The 19,062-nt window shown below is 41.7% G+C and overlaps 2 protein-coding genes across 3 annotated transcripts; one reads left to right on the top strand and one right to left on the bottom strand.

Annotated features, from left to right (window-relative positions):
• Window positions 1-846: 846 nt before the first annotated feature.
• Window positions 847-5,201, bottom strand: SEC61B (SEC61 translocon subunit beta). The gene is made up of 4 exons (XM_048939779.1): window positions 5,088-5,201; window positions 4,875-4,972; window positions 4,445-4,546; window positions 847-1,173 (listed from the first exon to the last, which is right to left on the bottom strand). Exons 1-4 carry the CDS (start codon window positions 5,088-5,090, stop codon window positions 1,086-1,088), a joined length of 291 nt encoding a protein of 96 aa, XP_048795736.1. The 5' UTR covers window positions 5,091-5,201; the 3' UTR covers window positions 847-1,085.
• On the top strand, window positions 5,193-7,180 carry ALG2 (ALG2 alpha-1,3/1,6-mannosyltransferase). 2 transcript variants are annotated; one of them, XM_048939777.1, is made up of 2 exons: window positions 5,193-5,614; window positions 6,259-7,180. In XM_048939777.1, the coding sequence occupies exons 1-2, from the start codon at window positions 5,327-5,329 to the stop codon at window positions 7,159-7,161; spliced, it is 1,191 nt and encodes a 396-aa protein (XP_048795734.1). In that variant the 5' UTR covers window positions 5,193-5,326; the 3' UTR covers window positions 7,162-7,180. The 2 variants fall into 2 exon arrangements, with proteins under 2 accessions (XP_048795734.1, XP_048795733.1); XM_048939776.1 differs by having other exon boundaries at window positions 5,193-5,812.
• Window positions 7,181-19,062: the final 11,882 nt, after the last annotated feature.

Genomic DNA, 19,062 nt, shown 5'->3' with positions numbered 1-19,062 from the left:
TAGACACTGATTCTACAACTTGTAAACAGTTAACACTTACCAAGGCTGCATAAACAAGATTATTCCTTGTACAGTATGAGCAGATATTCAAAGAGAAATCATAACATGATAACAGGCTAAAATAATTCCATCCAACTGCATGGAAAGGCCTGATTCAGTTACCTGAATCTCAAGACCATACCAGCAAGAAGAAACACACCAATATGTTGCTTTTGTTAAAAAAGAAGAGCTGCCTGATGGTCTGCAAGGAAAACTAAAAACAACACCTGCAAGGAAAATGGGCAGGGCATGAAGAGCCACTTAAGCATATCTCAAGTATGTTTCCATGTCCTGTTTTTTAAACAGTAGTCGTTGCTTTCCCAGCCCTCCCACTCCATTTTACAACTTAAGTCTCTTTGAAAGACCCTAGACCTACAGAAGAAACGTGTCTGTGACAGCCATGCAGTTACTCTTTTTAAATCAGAATACCAGTTTATGCCTTTCCTTAAGTGCAGTTTGAAAAACAAGAAAACTGTATACTTTTAGTATAATCAGTATTGAGTGGCTTAACTTACAATTTGGAAATAAAAGCATTTGCTTTTCTGGAGTTAATAAAAAAACACAACCAAAGTTCATGTATCTCAACTTTGTTTTAACAACGCAGTCATTAGCATCACATGTTTATGCACCCTATGTTGCCTTCCTCATTCATAAAGGATTTTTTGGTATGAAGTTACATGGCTACTTGTAGTATAATGACCTGGTTTCAACTGTCAAATGACATTTAATCAGCGACAGCGATATACAGAAACCACAAGTACAATACTTTAGTTATTGGTTGGAATAGGAGGAAAAACATTAAGACTATTTCAATTTCCATATACAAATTTTATTGTAATACCTGTATTCTAAACGTACAGATGCAGTGTCCCATTACAGACTTTAAAACCTGCCCGCATAGACAACTGAGAAGCTCATTCTGTGTTACAGTCAAAGTTTGTAGGACTTCAATAGGTGACAGGAGGCTTCCCCAGTCTCTCTCCAAGAACAACCAGGATCCACCATATTTTTGGTCCAAGATGTATGCTTTAAGTTGGCAGCTGAGTCTATGAACGAGTGTATTTACCCCAGATGTGCAGCATAAATACAGAAGCAATAAAAAGGAGACTCATGACCAAAACTGGAACAGGCCCACTAAAAATAAAGAAAAAAAATACATTAACACGAAGCCAAAAAAAGTTTGCTTTGTCCAAAGGCCAGTCACTACCAGCCAAGCAAACTCATCAGTTCATATGCAATTGAAACAGAAAATTCTTTTTCCATTCCCATAGAAATATCGTTAAATACACAGAAATGAAACAGTCGCCTCTTATTAAACACATGCTGCTGCTGCTCTGCTTTAAGAGACAGTTACATAACAATTCGGATATGTAAAACTCTAAATCACATCACATTAACAACTTCCACTTATTTAAGCAGTAATTCATGGTTCATTATTAGTCATCACCGTGAAACCAATCTGCAGAAAATTATTATCTGTATTTACTACTAAGGCGCCTGAGTGGAGATGTGGTGAGATACAAGAAACAACAGAGTCCTCTAGCGGCTACTCACATTTTGGTGTAAAACTCACATTGGTTGTCTTTTTTTCCCCAAAGGTTTTATTTCATTCAAAGACAATGGCAGCAATGAGGGAGATGGAGATCGCTGTTGTTTTGTTTTTTAATCAAGATACACAGAATGTCAAAGTTAAGTCCATCATCAAATCATTACCCAAAGTGTACAATTTAACAGATTTGTTTGCTTTTTCCCCTTCTCACACTACCTACTGTTCTCTCAATGCTGCTTTGCACCACCTACTTCACCCAACTATGTGTCAGATGTATAACATTATAAACACTGACTTCTCTTAACCAGTCACGCTTGACAAATCACCCTTCTGTTTACCATTTAGAAGCAGGCAAATATTACTTGAACACAGCGTAAAAAACAACCTCAAATTTTATTAAAATGAGAAAGTTCACTAACATTTTTCTAACAGACCTAAGCTGTCCTCTGCCACTGAATTCTAAGTCTCAGTCATTATTGATCATTTAGCAGTCCTGAGTACGAAGAATCCTACACATAGATGTAAACCACACTGGATATAAACCAATAACATAACACAAAAACAGACTGCACACACAGAAACGAAGCAAGCAACCCCTAATACTCTTTCGTACATCTGGATCTTCCTAGCTCATCGCGTACACTTAAAATAGATATTAAATCTGGCTTAAGCACCTCCAGAAATTTGGAGTTGTACATTCTCAGGTGCACCTTTCACAGGACTGCATACCATACTTTCAGTCCAATTTCATTTCACCATGGTTCCACCATAAAACACTGCCTATAGCTCTTCAAGTAATCAATCAAGTTTAAGACAAGATAGAGGAACCACAGGTACAGGTGCCATAGCAAGCAAAGCACGTTTCACTTTATACTCTTTCTTTCAAAGCACAAAATGCTCATTCAAATATAATCCTATCTCCTTCTCAGATTTCCCTCAGCTCCTTTTGCTTTTAATGATATTTTATAACATCTTGCATTTCAGAAAAGAAAAAGTACTTTCCTGAGACAAAAGAAACTGGCTTGTTTATTGTTTCTGACGCTGAGAACAGATGCTAAAACCTTGAAGCATCAGAGATATCATTACACACAATATAAAACATTTGATCTACAGCGGAGTTATCTTGATCACAGATAGCATGAAATAATCCTTGCTAATAATAAAGAGCTCTTACTTTAGACTAGATAAGTAAGAGTGGTCTGCCAACCCCACCCCACAGAAGATATCCCAGGTTTAGATTTATACTGCTTTAAGCAACAGCAATCACAAATTCTGCTGAAGCATTTAACCGAGGCAACTGCAACCCATATATAACCCATTTTCATCTTTAAGCATACTGAATGGGACAGATTATAGCAATAGGAAATCAATACAGAAAGCAAAAAAAGCTTGGAAGGAAGGAAGCTACTCCCAAGCCACAGTTTAGAAAATCTTGCAGCTCACTTGCAAGCAAACTCTAAAATCAACACACATTTACAGACATCTCACCCATTAAAAGCCTTGACATACAGCTACCCATGCTAGCTTGTAAAAGATACTTTCATCGTTCTAAAACCTTAAGATTCAGAGCCACTGGTTTACAAGTAAATGGGAAAATCTGCCGACAGACCTGCCTGCATTGAAGACTAGAACAATGCATCTTCTAGAACTGACCACTTAACAACTAAAGGTTCCCTTGTGAATCATGCTGAAGCTGGTAAATCTACTTTGACAGCTACATCATTGTTACATTTTAAAAGTTGTACCTAATGGAAGAATAGGTATTTTCTTCTCCATTCTTAATTGATTTTCAGTAGGCCACATAATACAGAAAACACTTGCCTTACCTATCAACACACAAACATGCTCTAAAACACCACTGTTGCTCATATTCTTTCCATTTTCTCTACCTTGCTTCCTTCAGTGATTCTGCAGTAGCAGAGCACCACTACTTTGACAGTCTGCACAAACTTTGTTAAAAACTGCTAAGTGCATGTGAAAAGGAGAACACAAAAGGTAAGCCAGAGTATCATGAGCCCTTCTCCAATCGTTCACACAGACAGCTGCACACTTAAGGAACCCTGAAATATTAACTGATCCTAGGAAAAAAAATAAACAATAAGCATAACCAAAGGCACCACTAAGTATACTGGCTCTTTTCAGCCCAGTAACAAAACACTAGAGGCTGTGAACTCTACAAAAAGCATTAGCTCATACCTGAGGGTATAACTTTGCATTTGCACCTGTTAGATGAAACACTCCTGCCTCAGCTACTCACACATTAGGTTGCTAGATGAGTTTGAGAAACTGATCTGACTTAGACTAGCCCAGGACTAAAAAACACAGTGCCCCTCTTGCTGTCAACAGAAGCTACCATCAGATGTCTGACTGTAACCTGGGAATGTTCCTCTCATAGTAACAGAGAGAAACAAGGTACAGGAAAGTTAGTTAGTTGGAAAGCTTTCCTGAAATAAGCTTTGTTGTTTTCTGGTTTTTTTTTCTTTTTTTTTTTTTAATAAGAACACCTGACACTGTGTAAACATAGCCAATCTGTAGTGTTACGTTTTCAAGAAAGTGTAAAATGTTGCAACACACCAACTAGTAAGGAAAGACAAAAGTTTAACTATGAGAAATGACACAACTATTTCTAATGCCTAAATTCACTGTGACAAGCAACCTTTCCAATTTCACAGTTGTAAAAGTCGGTACCTCTCTCCAGCTCTAAAGATTAAATACCAGATTTCCTGCTGAATACACCTAACCAGTCATCAGCTCACCACACCTCTCCCTGCACACCACAGCACTGATCTCTCAACTCAAAAACCAAACAACCTAACAGCTGAAATCCATCACCCCACGCTCATACACTCAACTTACACTTTGAGCCCTGGGGAGTCCTCAGTGTAGAACCGCCACATCCCACCGGTGCCTGTGGACGTGGCACGGCCTGCACTCCTCGTCCCACAGCTGGCGTTCTTCCTTTAGGGAGTAACAGAACAAAGCAAAGGCCACAATCCATTATCTCTCCATCAACGGAGTGCCCAACAAACCCAAGAAACGAGACAAGCACTTAAAACTGGGCAGTACAATACGCTGCGGGCACAACGCCCACGTAACACGAGGGCCGAGAAGCCGGACCGACACCAGCCGGACCGACGGCAGCTCTCCCCTTCAAGCACACCTCACTGACACGTCCGCAGCGGGATGCACCGCACGGCCCAGCCCTCCCTCAACGCCGCTCCGGCACTCACTCGGAACGCCCTGAAGAACAACGCAGCGTCTAGCCCGGGACTGCCGCGGCACCTACCTCTGCCGGACGGTGGAACCGGCGGCGCGGGGAGCCACGGCCTTGCTGGGGGAGCGGCCGGACGTGCCGACGTTGGTGGCGCTAGGGCTCGGCCCGGGCTGCGGGAGGAGGAAAGAAGTGGGGTTAGGGAGAAACGAACAGAAGGAGGGGAAGAACATCAGGACGGGGAGCTCCTCGAGTTGGAAGCAGCAGCACAGGAGCGTGGAACCTTACCATGGCGGCGGCGCTGGCTGCAGTCGATCAGTCAGCAGGCAGACGCAGCTCTCTTTCCACAGCCACGTCCCTACTCGCAGTGCCGCCCCGCCCACTCGAGGCCCCGCCCTCAGGTCCCCGGGGCTGCCCGCAGCGATGCCTGACGCAGCGCCTACCTCCTTTCCCTCCTCTCCGCCCGCTGCCGGGCCTCTTTCCTAACGAGACGCCTTCACACGTCGTCTTCGTCCCCTCAGGCGGCCATGCTGAGGTGTCAGCTCCAAGAAGGAGTGGGACGAGCGGCCCGGCAGCGTGCGAGCGGCCCGGCAGGGGAGGCGGAAGAGCGGCCGGCAGGATGGGCTGACGTGGCCCTAGAGCCCGCTGGCGGCGCATGTGCGCTGCCGCTCGGTGCCATGGCGGAGCAGGGGGAGGGAGAGGAGGCGAGCGGCCCGTCTGTGCTATTCCTGCATCCGGACCTGGGACTGGGCGGCGCGGAGCGGCTGGTGGTGGACGCGGCGCTGGCGCTGAAGGCTCGGGGCTGCCAAGTGCAGGTGTGGACGGCGCACTACGATCCCGGGCGCTGCTTTGCCGAGACGCGGCAGCTGGCGGTGCACCGCGCCGGGGCCTGGCTGCCGCGCAGCTTCTGGGGCCGCGGGCACGCGGTGTGCGCCGCGCTGCGCATGGTCTTCGTGGCGCTCTACGTCCTGCTGCTCAGCGGGCAGCACGCCGATGCCTTTATCTGCGATCAGGTGCGGGCGGCCGCCATCTTGAGGGGCAGGGCCGGGGCGGGGGGGAACGTCCTGAGGGTGACTGGTGGGGACAGGGTGAGCCGCGCCGTCGTATTCTTGAAGCTTTCTCTTGGTGGTGGGCGCTGAGAAAGAACGCGGGCTGGGGGTCGTAGGGAGTGGGTGCTTGGGTTGAGAGGGGGAGCTCCGAGGTTCAGTTTGGCTATTAGAGAGAATTTCTTCTCTGGAAGAGCGGTGAGGCAGTGGGGTCACTGTCCATGGAAGTGTTCCAGATCCATATAGATGTGGTAGTGAGGGATGTGGTCAGTGGGCATGGTGGGAGTGGGCTGACGGTTGGATTAGATGGCCTTAGAGATCTTTTCCTACCTTGATGATCCTGTCATACCCTTTGCAGCAGTGGTGCTACCACAAATAATAAATGTCTTGTCCTCTCTTCTGGTTTGCGCTAGGTGTCCGCTTGCATTCCGATACTCAGGCTGGCCAGAACACGGAAGAAGGTTTTGTTTTACTGTCACTTTCCTGATCAGCTCCTTACCAAGAGAGAATCTTTTCTAAAGCGCCTCTACAGAATGCCACTGGATTGGCTGGAAGAGTACACCACTGGCATGGCAGACTGCATCGTTGTGAACAGCAAATTCACTGCCAGTGTGTTCAAGGAGACATTTAAATCCTTGTCTCACATAAACCCAGATGTCCTTTATCCATCTCTCAACACCAGTAGCTTTGAGACAGTGGTTCCTGTGGACATAGTTGACTTGATTCCCAAAAAGAGCAAGTTCTTGTTTCTATCTATTAATAGGTACGAAAGAAAAAAGAACCTCGCGTTGGCTCTTGAAGCTTTGCATGAGCTTCGAGGAAGACTTGATTCTCATCAGTGGAGTGAAGTTCACTTGGTTATGGCAGGTGGCTATGATAAACGAGTTCTGGAAAATGTGGAGCATTATGAAGAACTAAGGAAAATTGCAACTGAGCTTAACGTTAGTGACCATGTCACTTTTGTGAGATCATTCACAGATGAACAAAAAATCTCTCTTCTTAGTAACTGTGTGTGTGTGCTGTACACACCAAGTAACGAACACTTTGGCATTGTTCCTCTGGAGGCAATGTACATGAGACGTCCAGTTATAGCAGTTAATTCGGGTGGTCCTTTAGAATCAATTTTGAATAACGTTACAGGATTCTTGTGTGATCCTCTGCCAACACAATTCTCTGAGGCCATGGAAAAAATCGTGAGAGATCCTCTCTTGAAGGACTCAATGGGAGCAGCTGGGAGAGTCAGATTTATGGAAAAATTTTCCTCAGAAGCATTCTCAGAACAACTGTATCAATACATATGCAGACTAACACAATAAAATTGTATTTTTTTAATTACGTTTTACAGCTTTGTGTCTGTGACTTATATAAGGGGCCAATGTTCAGTATGACTATGATGAAGGACCCAGAACTTGTGAACTTCCTTGTAATACTTTGTATGCTGCCTTTGGTCACTTGATGTGAAAAAAAGGAAAAAAGTCAACCTTGTTAGAAGGTTCAGATTTTCATGTATTAGACTGATTGTTTTTTATGCAGTGCCTTGGATAAATGCATGGTTCAAATGGCAGTGACTTACTAGACTTTACTGCACATTTTGCTTTAGGACTTTATGATTAACTCAATTTACAAGGTACAGATATGTGCAGATAAGCATAGCTTTACTCTCCTGAGAATTTCAAATCAAAAAAAACTAACAAGCAAAAGATTTAGCTATGGTATGAGAGAGAGCACATGATTCAACTAACTGTTTAAAGAAAATATCTTCCTTAGGGATATGATTTGTATGGGTTTTTGTTTTTTTAAATGACCTTTTACTGTGCTTTTCTTCTAGAATTGCGTAATCCAGGTGTGCTGGGCATCATAAACGAGCAAACAAGTGTGTGATCAGGCAGAATTGTTGGTACTGAAATTCTACATCTTTGTAGATACCTGCTATGCCTAATGTTGAAATTTTAAGAGTTTGTGGGTTGTAGAAATGTTCTTAATTAAATGTTCCATTAAATTCTAAGTTACAGAAAGCACTTGTGGAACAAGCAGTAGGTTTTACTTTACCTACTTTAGTTGCTTAATATAGTTATTCTGACTAGTTTAGCTTGGGGAACAGTTCTCACATGCTTTTCTCTCAAGGCAGTGCCATCACATGACAGTAATTTTAATGGTTGGTTTTGTTTGTTATTTTTTTTAAGTGCAGTACTGGATTTTAGGCAAGGAACATCTTTGTATCTACCTCAATTCAAGCACGTCTTTATTGGATGGTTGTTAGATTCACATAACACACTTTTATGTAATTCATACAATTGAGTTTTGGATCTCAAAGTAGACTGAGTAAGTATAATTCCCTTGGTTATTGAAGTCCAATTTTATCTAAAGTATCATTTTCTGCAGCCTGTGTTTTGCCTGTATGATAAAAACTAAAGGATTTCCACATTTAGTGAAAATCTCTACTGTAGAGAGACCACGCCTTCTGTTGCTTAGGACTGCAACTAAGGTCTCACTATCAGTGAAGAAATTATTTTCTTGTCTTTAATACGAAACTTGAATTGTTGTAATAGTTATACATCATGGCTGGTTAGTAGAGGGCATGGCAGGTGTTAGTCCAAACATTTCTTGGTGTTACCTTTACTGCCTATTCCTGCATTTGTGCTCCTTCCTTCCCCTTAATCCTCTTGAAACATATGGAAGTTTTCCTGAAACTTTGTGCAATTTTTCAGGATGAATATGGTGAACAGAAGCTGGCCCCTCTCCCTCTTAGGTGCAGGTTACCCTTAAAATCCTGCAGGTGAGCATGTGGAGATGTGGAACAGCCCTTAAGGAGTCTTGAAAAAACTCCTGTTCCTCAACTTGCAGTTCTGAAGTGAATGATTCTAGAAGTGCTCAGCCAGATCTTTATTTTATGCTTACTCTTCTTCCTTTTTGGAAATCCTACAATAATCTTGATTATGTGAGCAAAATGCACTCTGCTGTTGTCAGTGATGAACCAGCTGTCAACAGAAGCAGCTACATCATGGAGTAATTTAGCTTGGAAAAGATCTTTAAAATCATGAAGTCCAACCATTAATACTACTAAGTCCACCACTAAACCACATCCCTGAGTGTTGTATCCACATCTTGAATGCTGCCAGGGGTGGGGGCTGCACTGCACCAATTGCCCAGGCACCCTGTTCCAATCCCTGACCAGAGTTTCCATGAGGAAGTACTTCCTATAACATCAAATCTAACCCAAGGCACAGCTTGATTCTATTCCTTTGTGTTTTATCACTTGTCACATGAGAAATGAGTGACAACCACCTCACTACAGCTTCCTTTCATAGAGTCATAGAAACATTTGAGTTGGAAAGAACCCTTAAAGATCATCTACAACTCCCCTGCAACAAACAGGAACACCTGCAGCTGCATCGTGTGTTCAGAGCCCTGTACAGCCAACCTCAGCTGTCTCCAAAGGCAGAATTTTTTAACAAAATGTATTTACTTTGGCTTTTAGAAGTTTTATTTAAATGCAAATGCCTAGCACGATGTAGTGCCAGAAGACAGATTAAGTAATGGATGAGTACAATGAAATAATCATTAGACTGCTAGAAAATGAAGGTTTGGTATTCATATCTCACAAGTTATAGAATGGATGATACAACATAGAGGAAATGGTTATAAGGAGAATTTGATCTTCTGTCCACGTTTCCATATTTGTGCATCCTTTCACCTTCAGTTAGAACCAAAATAGATAGACAACAAACAGAAGGAATATGATGAGAAAAATGCAAAGTGTGTTCATGGATACTAGGTGTGAGCAAAGAGAGACAAGGAGAGAGATGATCAGCCTTTAAAGTTTCTGGATTTACAAGTAGACTGGGCTGGGAAGTAGAAACTTCTGATTTCCTTATTCAGTTTACTTGTAATACTTATAATGATTAAAATAAGCCACAAGCAAATTATTTCATACGCATAATTTTTTCCACATTCCATATTATAAAAAGAAATCAGAATTTCAGCAGTAAACTAGCCTGCTACTGTTGCCTTTCTCCACTCCCTTTTGTCCTCTTTTTAACTATTTTTTACTTTTTTTTTTTACTATATTACACTATAAAAAAATTTATAGATTTTAACATTTGCATGGAGTCTATAAAACTTCATGCTACATTATCATATTGTTAAACTTTATTCCTTTTTATTATGGCTTTATTATTCTCTCTCATGGATGAAATGGCTGATATTTTACTTTGAATTATAGTTTATTATACAGTTGATATCACAGGAGTGTTTTTAAGGAAATAATAACTGTAGAATACTGACAAAATATAGTATTATGAAAGGAGTGTATTCAACAGCATGAATGCCAATACAAAGAGTAGAGGAGGAAATAAGTTGCCTTTGTCCGTGTTTATGGTGAACGTAGAACATGTGACCCACTAAATAAATAAATCAGAGGTTAGTATGCATTGATTTATGGATGTGCATTTCTTCATTGCCAGTTACTTTAAGCACAAGATTAACAGAGTTCCCAGGGAGGTGGGGAGTTGCTGTTCTCGGCAGCGTCCAAGAGGCATCTGGATGAGAAGCTACAAGATAGAGTTTAGAAGATTGGGGTAGCAATGGTAATGGGAGGACAGCTGGACTAGATGATCTTGTGGGTCCTTTCCAACCTTATGATTCTATACCCACTTCTTAAAAGAGAGGGCAACTACCCTTCTCCTCCTGCCCTGCCTCTCTCTTTTTAAAAGCCCATAGCCCCTTTATATTAGTGTTCCAGTTGTGCAATTAGTCCTACCACATTTCTGTAATAGCAGTTTTCTGTTTTTTTTTGTTGTTGTTTTTTTGGTTTTTTTTGTCAGTATTCCACATCAAAACATCATGTGAAACAGTGGGAGTTAAAGAGTTAATGTTCTGGTTCCATTTACTGCCTATTATGGGCATTTTGAGTATTCTGATGGAAGGGGCAGCATCCCTGGAGGACTTGGCACATTTAAGCACTGGGAGAAGCATTTGGCAGAAGCCACCTGGTTGGTCAACACCAGAGGATTGGTCAATCGAGATGGTCCTACAAAATCCAGCTCCCTACATACTGTAGAGGTAGATAAGGTCCCTGTAGTACATGTAAAGAGCATGTTGGGAAAAGCTGTTTGGGTCCTTGCAGCTTCTGGAAAGGGCAAACCTCTTAGTGGAACTGTTTTTGCACAGAGACCTGGGTGCACTTGGTGAGTAATGGAGAAAAATGGGAATGTTCAGTGTGTACCACAAGGGAATTTGATGCTGGGGGAGTGCAGTCAGTGATTCCATGTATATAGATATGTGTATACATAATGCATATTGTTTGTATAAGGAATATGGGGTGTCTCTTTTTTCCAGGGCCTGTGCCCCCCATCACAGACGTATCTAGAGATAATCCTGTGACAACAGCAAGATCTGCTAGAGATTAAAAAAAAAAAAAAATCCCAGAAACCATCTTCTATTATACTCAGACAAAGCTGAGAACTTAACAGAAAGATCCAAAAGGTTCTGGGTATCAGGCAGCACTTCTGTACTGTGTGGATAACCAAGTACCAGTACAGGCTGCCCAGAGGCTGTGGAGTCTCCTCCTAAGAAATCTCCAGATTCTACCTGGCCATGGGCCTGGGCACCCTGCTCGAGTTGAGCTGATACCTTATATATGCAGTGTTTAAAGAACATGACAGTAGGCAACTCCCTTCCTGAAACAGCACCTCAGCTGAGAAAATCTGTGCTATTTCCTATTAGGATAATAGTTAGAGAGGATACTTTGTCATCTATTCCAGCAATATCTCATTTTTCTGAGTAGAAGTATTCTTCTAGCACTTAAAATATGTGTTCAAGACAAGAACTGCTAAGTTAATCAAACAGTCTCTGACTTATAAATAGTACTGCAAAACATCACTGTCAAGTTTTTGATCCCTAAAGCTGTTTGGAATGTTATCATAGAATCATGGAACTGTATGCTTGTAGTCTCACAATGCCAAGGAGTACTAATTGTTCTGCTAATCCTTATAAAAGAACTAGAGAAAGTAAATCCCAGAAAGTACTATATACAGAAGTGCTGTAAATTTCACAGAAATATCCATTTTGAAGAAGTAGATCCACTGCACACAAAGCAGGCACAAAAAAAGTATTAAAATAAATTGCTAACAAAAAAGAACTGGAAAGATATGGAATGGCCTAAAAAAAAACAATGTTCTAGGATCCTCATACTGAGACTCAGGAGAAAACAGAGATTCCACAGGAGATCATAAAGGCAAGATTCTCAGCTATAAGTGTGCCTTTCACCATAGCAGGTAGCTTCTTCCTTAGACAAGGCTTTTAAGGAGCATTTTTCTCAACCAGATATAAAATACACCCCCAAATACATTTGTTTCTTAAAGAAAAAACTCAAAGTTACAGCAGGGAGTAGAATGATTCACGTGCCATTTTCTTCTTAGTATTTTAACCAAACTGAAAGAGGGCATGGTCTCTTCACCTTGATTCCAACTGGATAAATACATTTTGATTTACGAAGATAATTTCTGAAAGATGTTATGAAGAATATTACTGTATCCAGATGAGTTTATGTATTAACCAAGAACGTGATAGAACATCACCGAGCTGCTAACCATGAAATAATTTCTACATGCAGGCAATATCATAATAAGTGCTTTACGCCTGTTGGGGAGTGGTTCAGAAACAAGGAAAAAATGCTTTAAGGATAAGCTCTATTATGTTGCCAGGTACCAGTACAGTCATTGCAGTATTGCTATTGCTTGGATGGAAACACCTCTAGATTAAACAATAAAGGAAGAAGATTGACTTCTCTCACAACTTAATTCAAACCTCCTTTCTTTTGCCTGCAGGACCTCTTCTCGGTTTCACCTTCCTTGTTTACAACCCTCTTATAACAGATTCTCTTACTCTGGCAAAGACCAAGGCTATTTCCAATAGCAATAGAAAGTTGATTAGAACAAACGATAAAGGCTGTAGATTCAGAGAGTTAAAAAACTTTAGGACCATTGAACAGATGACTGAAACTCAGGCAGCATCTACTTTTTGTCAATAGACTCCCACAGTGGATTTCAGCACAGGAATTTGCTTTTCATAAGTGACTCTGTGTGTTTCCTCCACCATCACAGTTCTTGGCTCAAAGTCTACCATAGAACTGCACAGTTGATAATTAAGACACAAAAGGAAAAATAATTAATACCTGAGGGGATTGCAAAATGGCAGGCTATACTACACGTACTCCAGGGTGTTGCAAGCTGAGCAAAGTAATTAAGTTCAGATACTAAACTGTCACCTCCCCCAACAGTTCAGGTTACCATTACACTATGCTCAGTGTGGTGAGTAAGACAGGAAGGATTTAAAAATGCTTTCCCCCTTAACAAGGCTGTTTATACTCTCCCCATACCAGGCTTCCTTTGCCAATTGCAAAGATTACTGCAGCATCTACAGAAGAGAAGGGCGGGAGAAATAGAGGTGAGCTCACAGCCAGAAGTTATCCATAGACTTTTCAGATGATATGTTATTTAAGCTCATAAAACTCACCTTCAGATGAGCTGTGACATAACAATAGCCAGAGGTAACTAATACCAAAATCCTGTTGAGGAAATAAAAGCTAAGGTCCTATCCCATTGCACATCCATCTTGCTTTTTCCAGTAAAGCTAACTCCCTTCAGCAGCTTCACTAGCACCCCCACAAAGCATTCCTAAATCACACTTTCATTTAGAATAGCTGCTACTATTTAAGCCAAACTTCCAATAGGGGTGGGACAGCTTTCTAAATATCCCTCAGCTGTGGGGAATGAAGTTACTGGATCTTCTGCTGCTAGGACTAGATGCTCAAACACAAAAAACCTACTTTGTGTTTGTGTAAACCAAGAAATGATTTTCTTAATGGGACAGATTAGCTCTTGTTCCCTTTTTCCAGTGTTCTCATGGTAGAGCAGTGTTTTAATGGAAGAGACCAATGGGAGCAGACAGGTACAGTGGAAAGATATTGGTAAGAAATGGATATATTCAGATGTCACTAGGACATGGTGCTCAGTTACAAATGGGGAAATTCCCATCAGATTCTTCCTCCTGACAATCACATAATAAAGATAAACTGGAGGGAACCTGCACTCACATCCTTCCAGTTACCTGACTTCTTAGAACTGTCTGTATGGGCAAATTGCATCTGTAGTACTACCAGCAGTCTCTGCTGCTACCTCCAGGGTAAGGGAAAGGGGAGAAAACCCACACTTGGTAGAATCATCTGCTCAACAGAGTGAACACTCCACTGCTGGTCTCAAAATCCACACCCAAGGGGCCATTAGCAATGCATATCCTACACAGCAAAAGAGAAGTGACCGTTCCCTTCTACCTCTATTGTTTGTTCTGCTTTCCCTTTTACCTGGTAACTCCTTCCCACCCACCAGCTGTGCAACAGAGCAAGCAGTCCCCTGAGCAGTCAGGCCAAGATCCAATGCAGACACATACATAATATGCACTGAGCAGGGACAGTGCAAAGGAAGGCTTCCCGGCAAGGGAAGCACACAGCAAATACCATCCTGAGGAGAAAATGATGCTGGTATGATTGATGAGGGATCCTTTCCCAACTACTTTATGGCTCCTGGGACCACAAAGGCTCTGAGATGGGAGCATCACAGGCTCACACAGGCCCCCTCTCTTCATCCAAGTGAAAAAACGCATAGATGTGGTCAGAATGATCCACCTAGGACTGCACAACCTCCTTGCACTAAATAGTTTCTCCAGTGGCTTATCCATAGCCACTGAAGGCAAGAGAAATCTCTCCATTATTTATTGTTAGTACCTCATGATTTGACATTTAATTTAAGTCGTCTACTGTGTTTTGCCCAGCAGCCTCAGCATTATAAATAGGGAAGCTACTTTAATTCCCATTTAAGAACTAGCCACAAGGATTCAGATCTGCTTTGATGAACATTTTTCTGAGGCTTGCATTATGTTGCCGTGTATAAGTGATATTCAGAAGTGTACAGGGACTTCTGTTGTGAAGAAAGTTATCTAACCAACAAAGAAACTATTGCTTCAGGGCAACTCTCATGTTCAGGTCTTACAAGCAGGTGTGTTTCCAAAAAGTACTGAAGAGATGAGGAAGTAGATTCTTTAGCATACGATTTCAAAGATCTTTACCAAGAACTTTTCTTGAGTAAAATAACATTTTCTCTGCGTTACAAAAACTTCTGCTTGGAACACTGGGCGTTTTGTCACAGTGCAATCAGACCCGGGCCAGGCATAGTGTGCCCTTGGCGAATTCACGTCAAGCACAGTTTAAGCTAAGAGGGGATATTTAGGCAAGATGTTAGGAAAAACATTTTTTACCCAGGGAGCGGTGAGGCGCTGGCACAGCTGCCCACAGAAGCTGTGGTGCCCCATCCCTGGAGACGCTCAAGGCCAGGTTGGATGGGGCCCTGGGCAGCTGAGCTGGTGGGGGGCAGCCCTGCCCACGGCACGGGGTGGGGCTGGGTGGGTTCTGGGGTCCCTTCCAACCCAAACCATTCAGTGACTCTCTGATTCTATGATTCAATGAGTCCTGGTTGCTTCCTTGTCCCTCTCATGCTCAGAAGTGGATTCCAAGAGGACATGCTCTGTGACCTTCCCAGGCAGGGCTTTCACTGCAGGCGTTTCTCACTTCTTTCCTAGGCACAACTGTATTGCATCCTAACTCATGCTGCTATAACTGTTCGCCTTTTCTAATATTCTAGATGCCAGATTGCAGTTATTTATAATAACAACACTAAGCCAACTCACCAGGTTCAATCATACTGTACTCAATCTCCAGTGTAAGTCATATAAACACATTGCCTGGATTCTCTAATCAGAAAAGATGAATGTCAAACATCAATATCTTTCAGATGCAAAACTGTACAAAGAAACATAAAACAAGAGGTTTCTCCTCATTGGAATAGGCTGTAATGACCTAGGAGAGGCAAAACAAGCCAACCGTTCTTACTCTGGTTCTAAGGAGAACTCTCAGTCCTTTGTAAGTTTGGCCTGAAGCTTACCTACACGTCTTGCAGCTGGAGCTGAAAAGTACATCAGGCCATCTGGTCTTCAGATCCTTTACCCATTGAACAGATTGGCCACTTTGTTATTAACAGCTTTTCAAATTGGCCATAAAAAACACTTCCAGCACTTATGCTTTCATAAATACTCACTTGTATTAGCATTTGAGACCTCTTTATGTACATTAAATGTTTATACTGTGCTTATTATCAACATGCCTGAGTAGCATGATATATGCAGCCTCAGAAACCTGCCTCAGGGAGGAAAAATAAGAAGAGATCCATATGTTTTAAACTGTCCGTGCTTAGCTTTCATCTTCAGAAAAGACTTGCGCTTTGTTCCTGAAAACTGACTTTGCCTTGGACCTTGCAGCACTGATCACAGACACATGATCAGAGAACACTCCTTGGACACATGCATAAGGGACACGAGGAAGAAAGCTGATAAAAAAGCAGAGCCCACCCAACCGTGTTCTTTGCCTTAAGCTGTAGACAGAAGGCATCACAGCCTCCTTTTCTTCTCCATGTGGTACTGGACCCACTGGGACTGCTCCAGGAGCATTGGCTGGGCTGGGTCCACTGGCTGAGGGAGCAGCTGACCTGCCCTGCTGAGCCATTCTGTTGCTCAGCACCTACCCTGGGGCACACACTGTGCCATGGGCTCATCCACGTGACACATGTGAATTAAGAAGTTTCCTGTATTTATACATACTTACTTAATTCTTGTAGACAGTGTATTTTGATATCAGTTACCGTGATTACATTTGAGTAGCAATGAGAGTTCAGTTCTGTTAAAATAACACTTTGAACATTCATTCAATTTGTTTGCCTTTTATTTCTGTTTTCACCACATTTCTTCCAAGAAAAAACAAGCAAAACAAAACAAGCCTTATATTGCCTTAGAGAATGGATACAACTGATTAGTAGTTTATACACCATGTCTGTCACCTTTACTAGTTTGCCCCTAGGTTTCAGAAAGAATTACAAGTTTCCTCCATGCCTATGCATCTGTTCTTGAAAATTGCATGGACTTTCTTTTTTCCTTTCAACATAGATTTGTCTGTATTTCCATATTCCTGAATCTTTATTAATATAAGTGTTTGTGGCTAATACAACCACTCATAGAATGACTGAAACCTCAAGACTGAGTGGAACATTTACTCAGCAGATGACAGTTTTACCACATATCTATATATTTCTTTAACAAAATAATATACAAGGGGACTTTCTGTTTAGATATTCTATATGTTTTTGGTTTGTGAGAATTCTTCTTTACTTTTACACCCATTTTCAGTCTCAAAGATAAGTAATAAACAAATAGATATGGTGCTGACATTTATTTATCAGCCAAAGTAAGTTTCCATGCTTTGGAAAACAAGGCTATTAACCTTCAGGACACGATACTTCAGTGTAGGACTGGTGTTAAAGTGTTATGGAGATAGAAAATGGCTTTGCTAAGAGACTGAGCACTGGCTATCCCATACCAGCTTTCAAGCACCACTCCTTGCAGTAGAAACCAGCAGCCCTGAGAACGTTGATTTCAGGGCCTCAAAAGCATGGGACAGCTCAACATGAGACATGACAGGACCAGCCAAAATAAGGAAATAATGAAAAACTCCTTGGACAGAGAGAACAAATGAGAGAGTATGTCTCCATGGCTGAGTGGTACCTTTATTCCCAGTTCCTATAGTGACTGAGACCTGGTGTGCTCTCAAACAGCTGAATTCTGATCTGGGTGAATCCTCTGAACTTGGACTACTGCATTTTAAGGCAAGACTGCCTCCTCTTTTGCAGAGTCTGTTTTGAGCAGGGCTTTATCTGACGTATTCGGATTATGGCACAAAGCCCTGGAATAAGCTAGCCTACAACATAGAGGCTGACTGTGCTCACAAACATATTACTAAGGTTAAGACTGGAAGTTAAGACTGTGGTGTAGGGTCCAGGCAGAGGAGCTCTGAGGAGTATAGTGTGAAATTCAGATGTGAGAAGTGAACATCCATTAAGATTTTGCCATCCAATTGTATTTGAGGTCTAAGATTAAAGTGTTTTCAGGTCATTTACTCAAATGCTTTGTTTCTAGATTCTAGGAATAGAAATTGAAATGAGAGTGACTTAGCCAAACCCTGAACAAGGCTGACATATATAACAACCAGAGTTTTTTTGCCATGCTTTTTAGATCTGGAATAATGTAGGTCTGAAGAAGATGGACCCCAAATCTCTCCCAAGTTGCATAGAGATAGGGCAACAAACAACAAACATAAGTCACAACGTGGAAAATTCGAATTTGATATACAGAAAAAGTATCTCACACTAAGGGTGGTGGTGGTCAAATACTGGAGCAAATTGCCCAGAGTGCATTTGAAATCTTCACCTTTGGAGATGCTCAGAACTCAACAGTTTCTGAGTAAAAGGGTAAGTCTCTGGCTGGAACAGTTGATGTCCAGAGGTTCCTTCCAACCTAAATTATTGCAGTTCTATGATTGCAACTGTATCAAAACCTCTCGCACTCTTACAGGAGTCATACAATGTCACTGTGTGAACTTGCATCAATCCCCTGATGTCATAATGCCAGCCTTGTGTAATTTTCTGTTTCTGTTTTATACTAAGTCAGTCCTGACACAAACCACAGTTTTTAAAATCAGAACATTATGTTGGTTGGCCTTCTGTCAACATGACCATGATCACATGATCCTATTGCAGATCCTATAATAGTGTTCCTATTTTTTTGTGTGTGTCAAAAGTGGCTTTATAACTAATAAAATTACAGTCACCTGCATTGTTGAGCATTTCAATTTTTTTACTTACCTAGATGGTCTCTTATTCAAGTGGAACTACTTTGGAAGTATCTTGGAATATGTGTATCAGTTATATATGACTTGTATGCATTTCTTCTCGGGTGAAATGAAAAATTTAATTATATGAAAAAAATGCAAATTGCTGCCAACTGTGTTAACTGTGAGAGAGTTGCATTATCTTCTAACATAAATTGTCAGTGAATTGAAGAAAAGACGTTTTGGAAGCTGATCTGATTACTGTCAGGGAAAGTGCTCAAACTCAATTGTTGGCAAATGTCCAGTACCCATCACTGAATGATCATCACCTCATCATTCAGCCTTCTCAACTGACATGCAAAACAACATCCAAATATTCATTGCACATCTGTGCTGGACAGATTATACATTAGCAATTCAAATCAATTCGATGTACAGGCAGTTTCTGTAA

This window comes from Lagopus muta, chromosome 3 (genome assembly GCF_023343835.1).
Source record: "Lagopus muta isolate bLagMut1 chromosome 3, bLagMut1 primary, whole genome shotgun sequence".
Classification (NCBI taxonomy): domain Eukaryota; kingdom Metazoa; phylum Chordata; class Aves; order Galliformes; family Phasianidae; genus Lagopus; species Lagopus muta.
The sequence above is the reverse complement of the archived record's forward strand: the minus strand, read 5'-3'. Positions and strand labels throughout refer to the sequence as shown.

What these genes read in the sequence shown, in the direction of transcription:
- SEC61B (XM_048939779.1), bottom strand. An exon ending in GGTTCCACCGTCCGGCAGAG is followed by an intron (nt 4,547 to 4,874) that starts GTAGGTGCCGCG and finishes TACTCCCTAAAG; the next exon opens with GAAGAACGCCAGCTGTGGGA. An exon ending in GACTCCCCAGGGCTCAAAGT is followed by an intron (nt 1,174 to 4,444) that starts GTAAGTTGAGTG and finishes CTTTATTTTTAG; the next exon opens with TGGGCCTGTTCCAGTTTTGG.
- ALG2 (XM_048939776.1), top strand. Translation starts at nt 5,327, where the DNA reads ATGCTGAGGTGTCAGCTCCAAGAAGGAGTGGGACGAGCGGCCCGGCAG. An exon ending in ATGCCTTTATCTGCGATCAG is followed by an intron (nt 5,813 to 6,258) that starts GTGCGGGCGGCC and finishes GGTTTGCGCTAG; the next exon opens with GTGTCCGCTTGCATTCCGAT.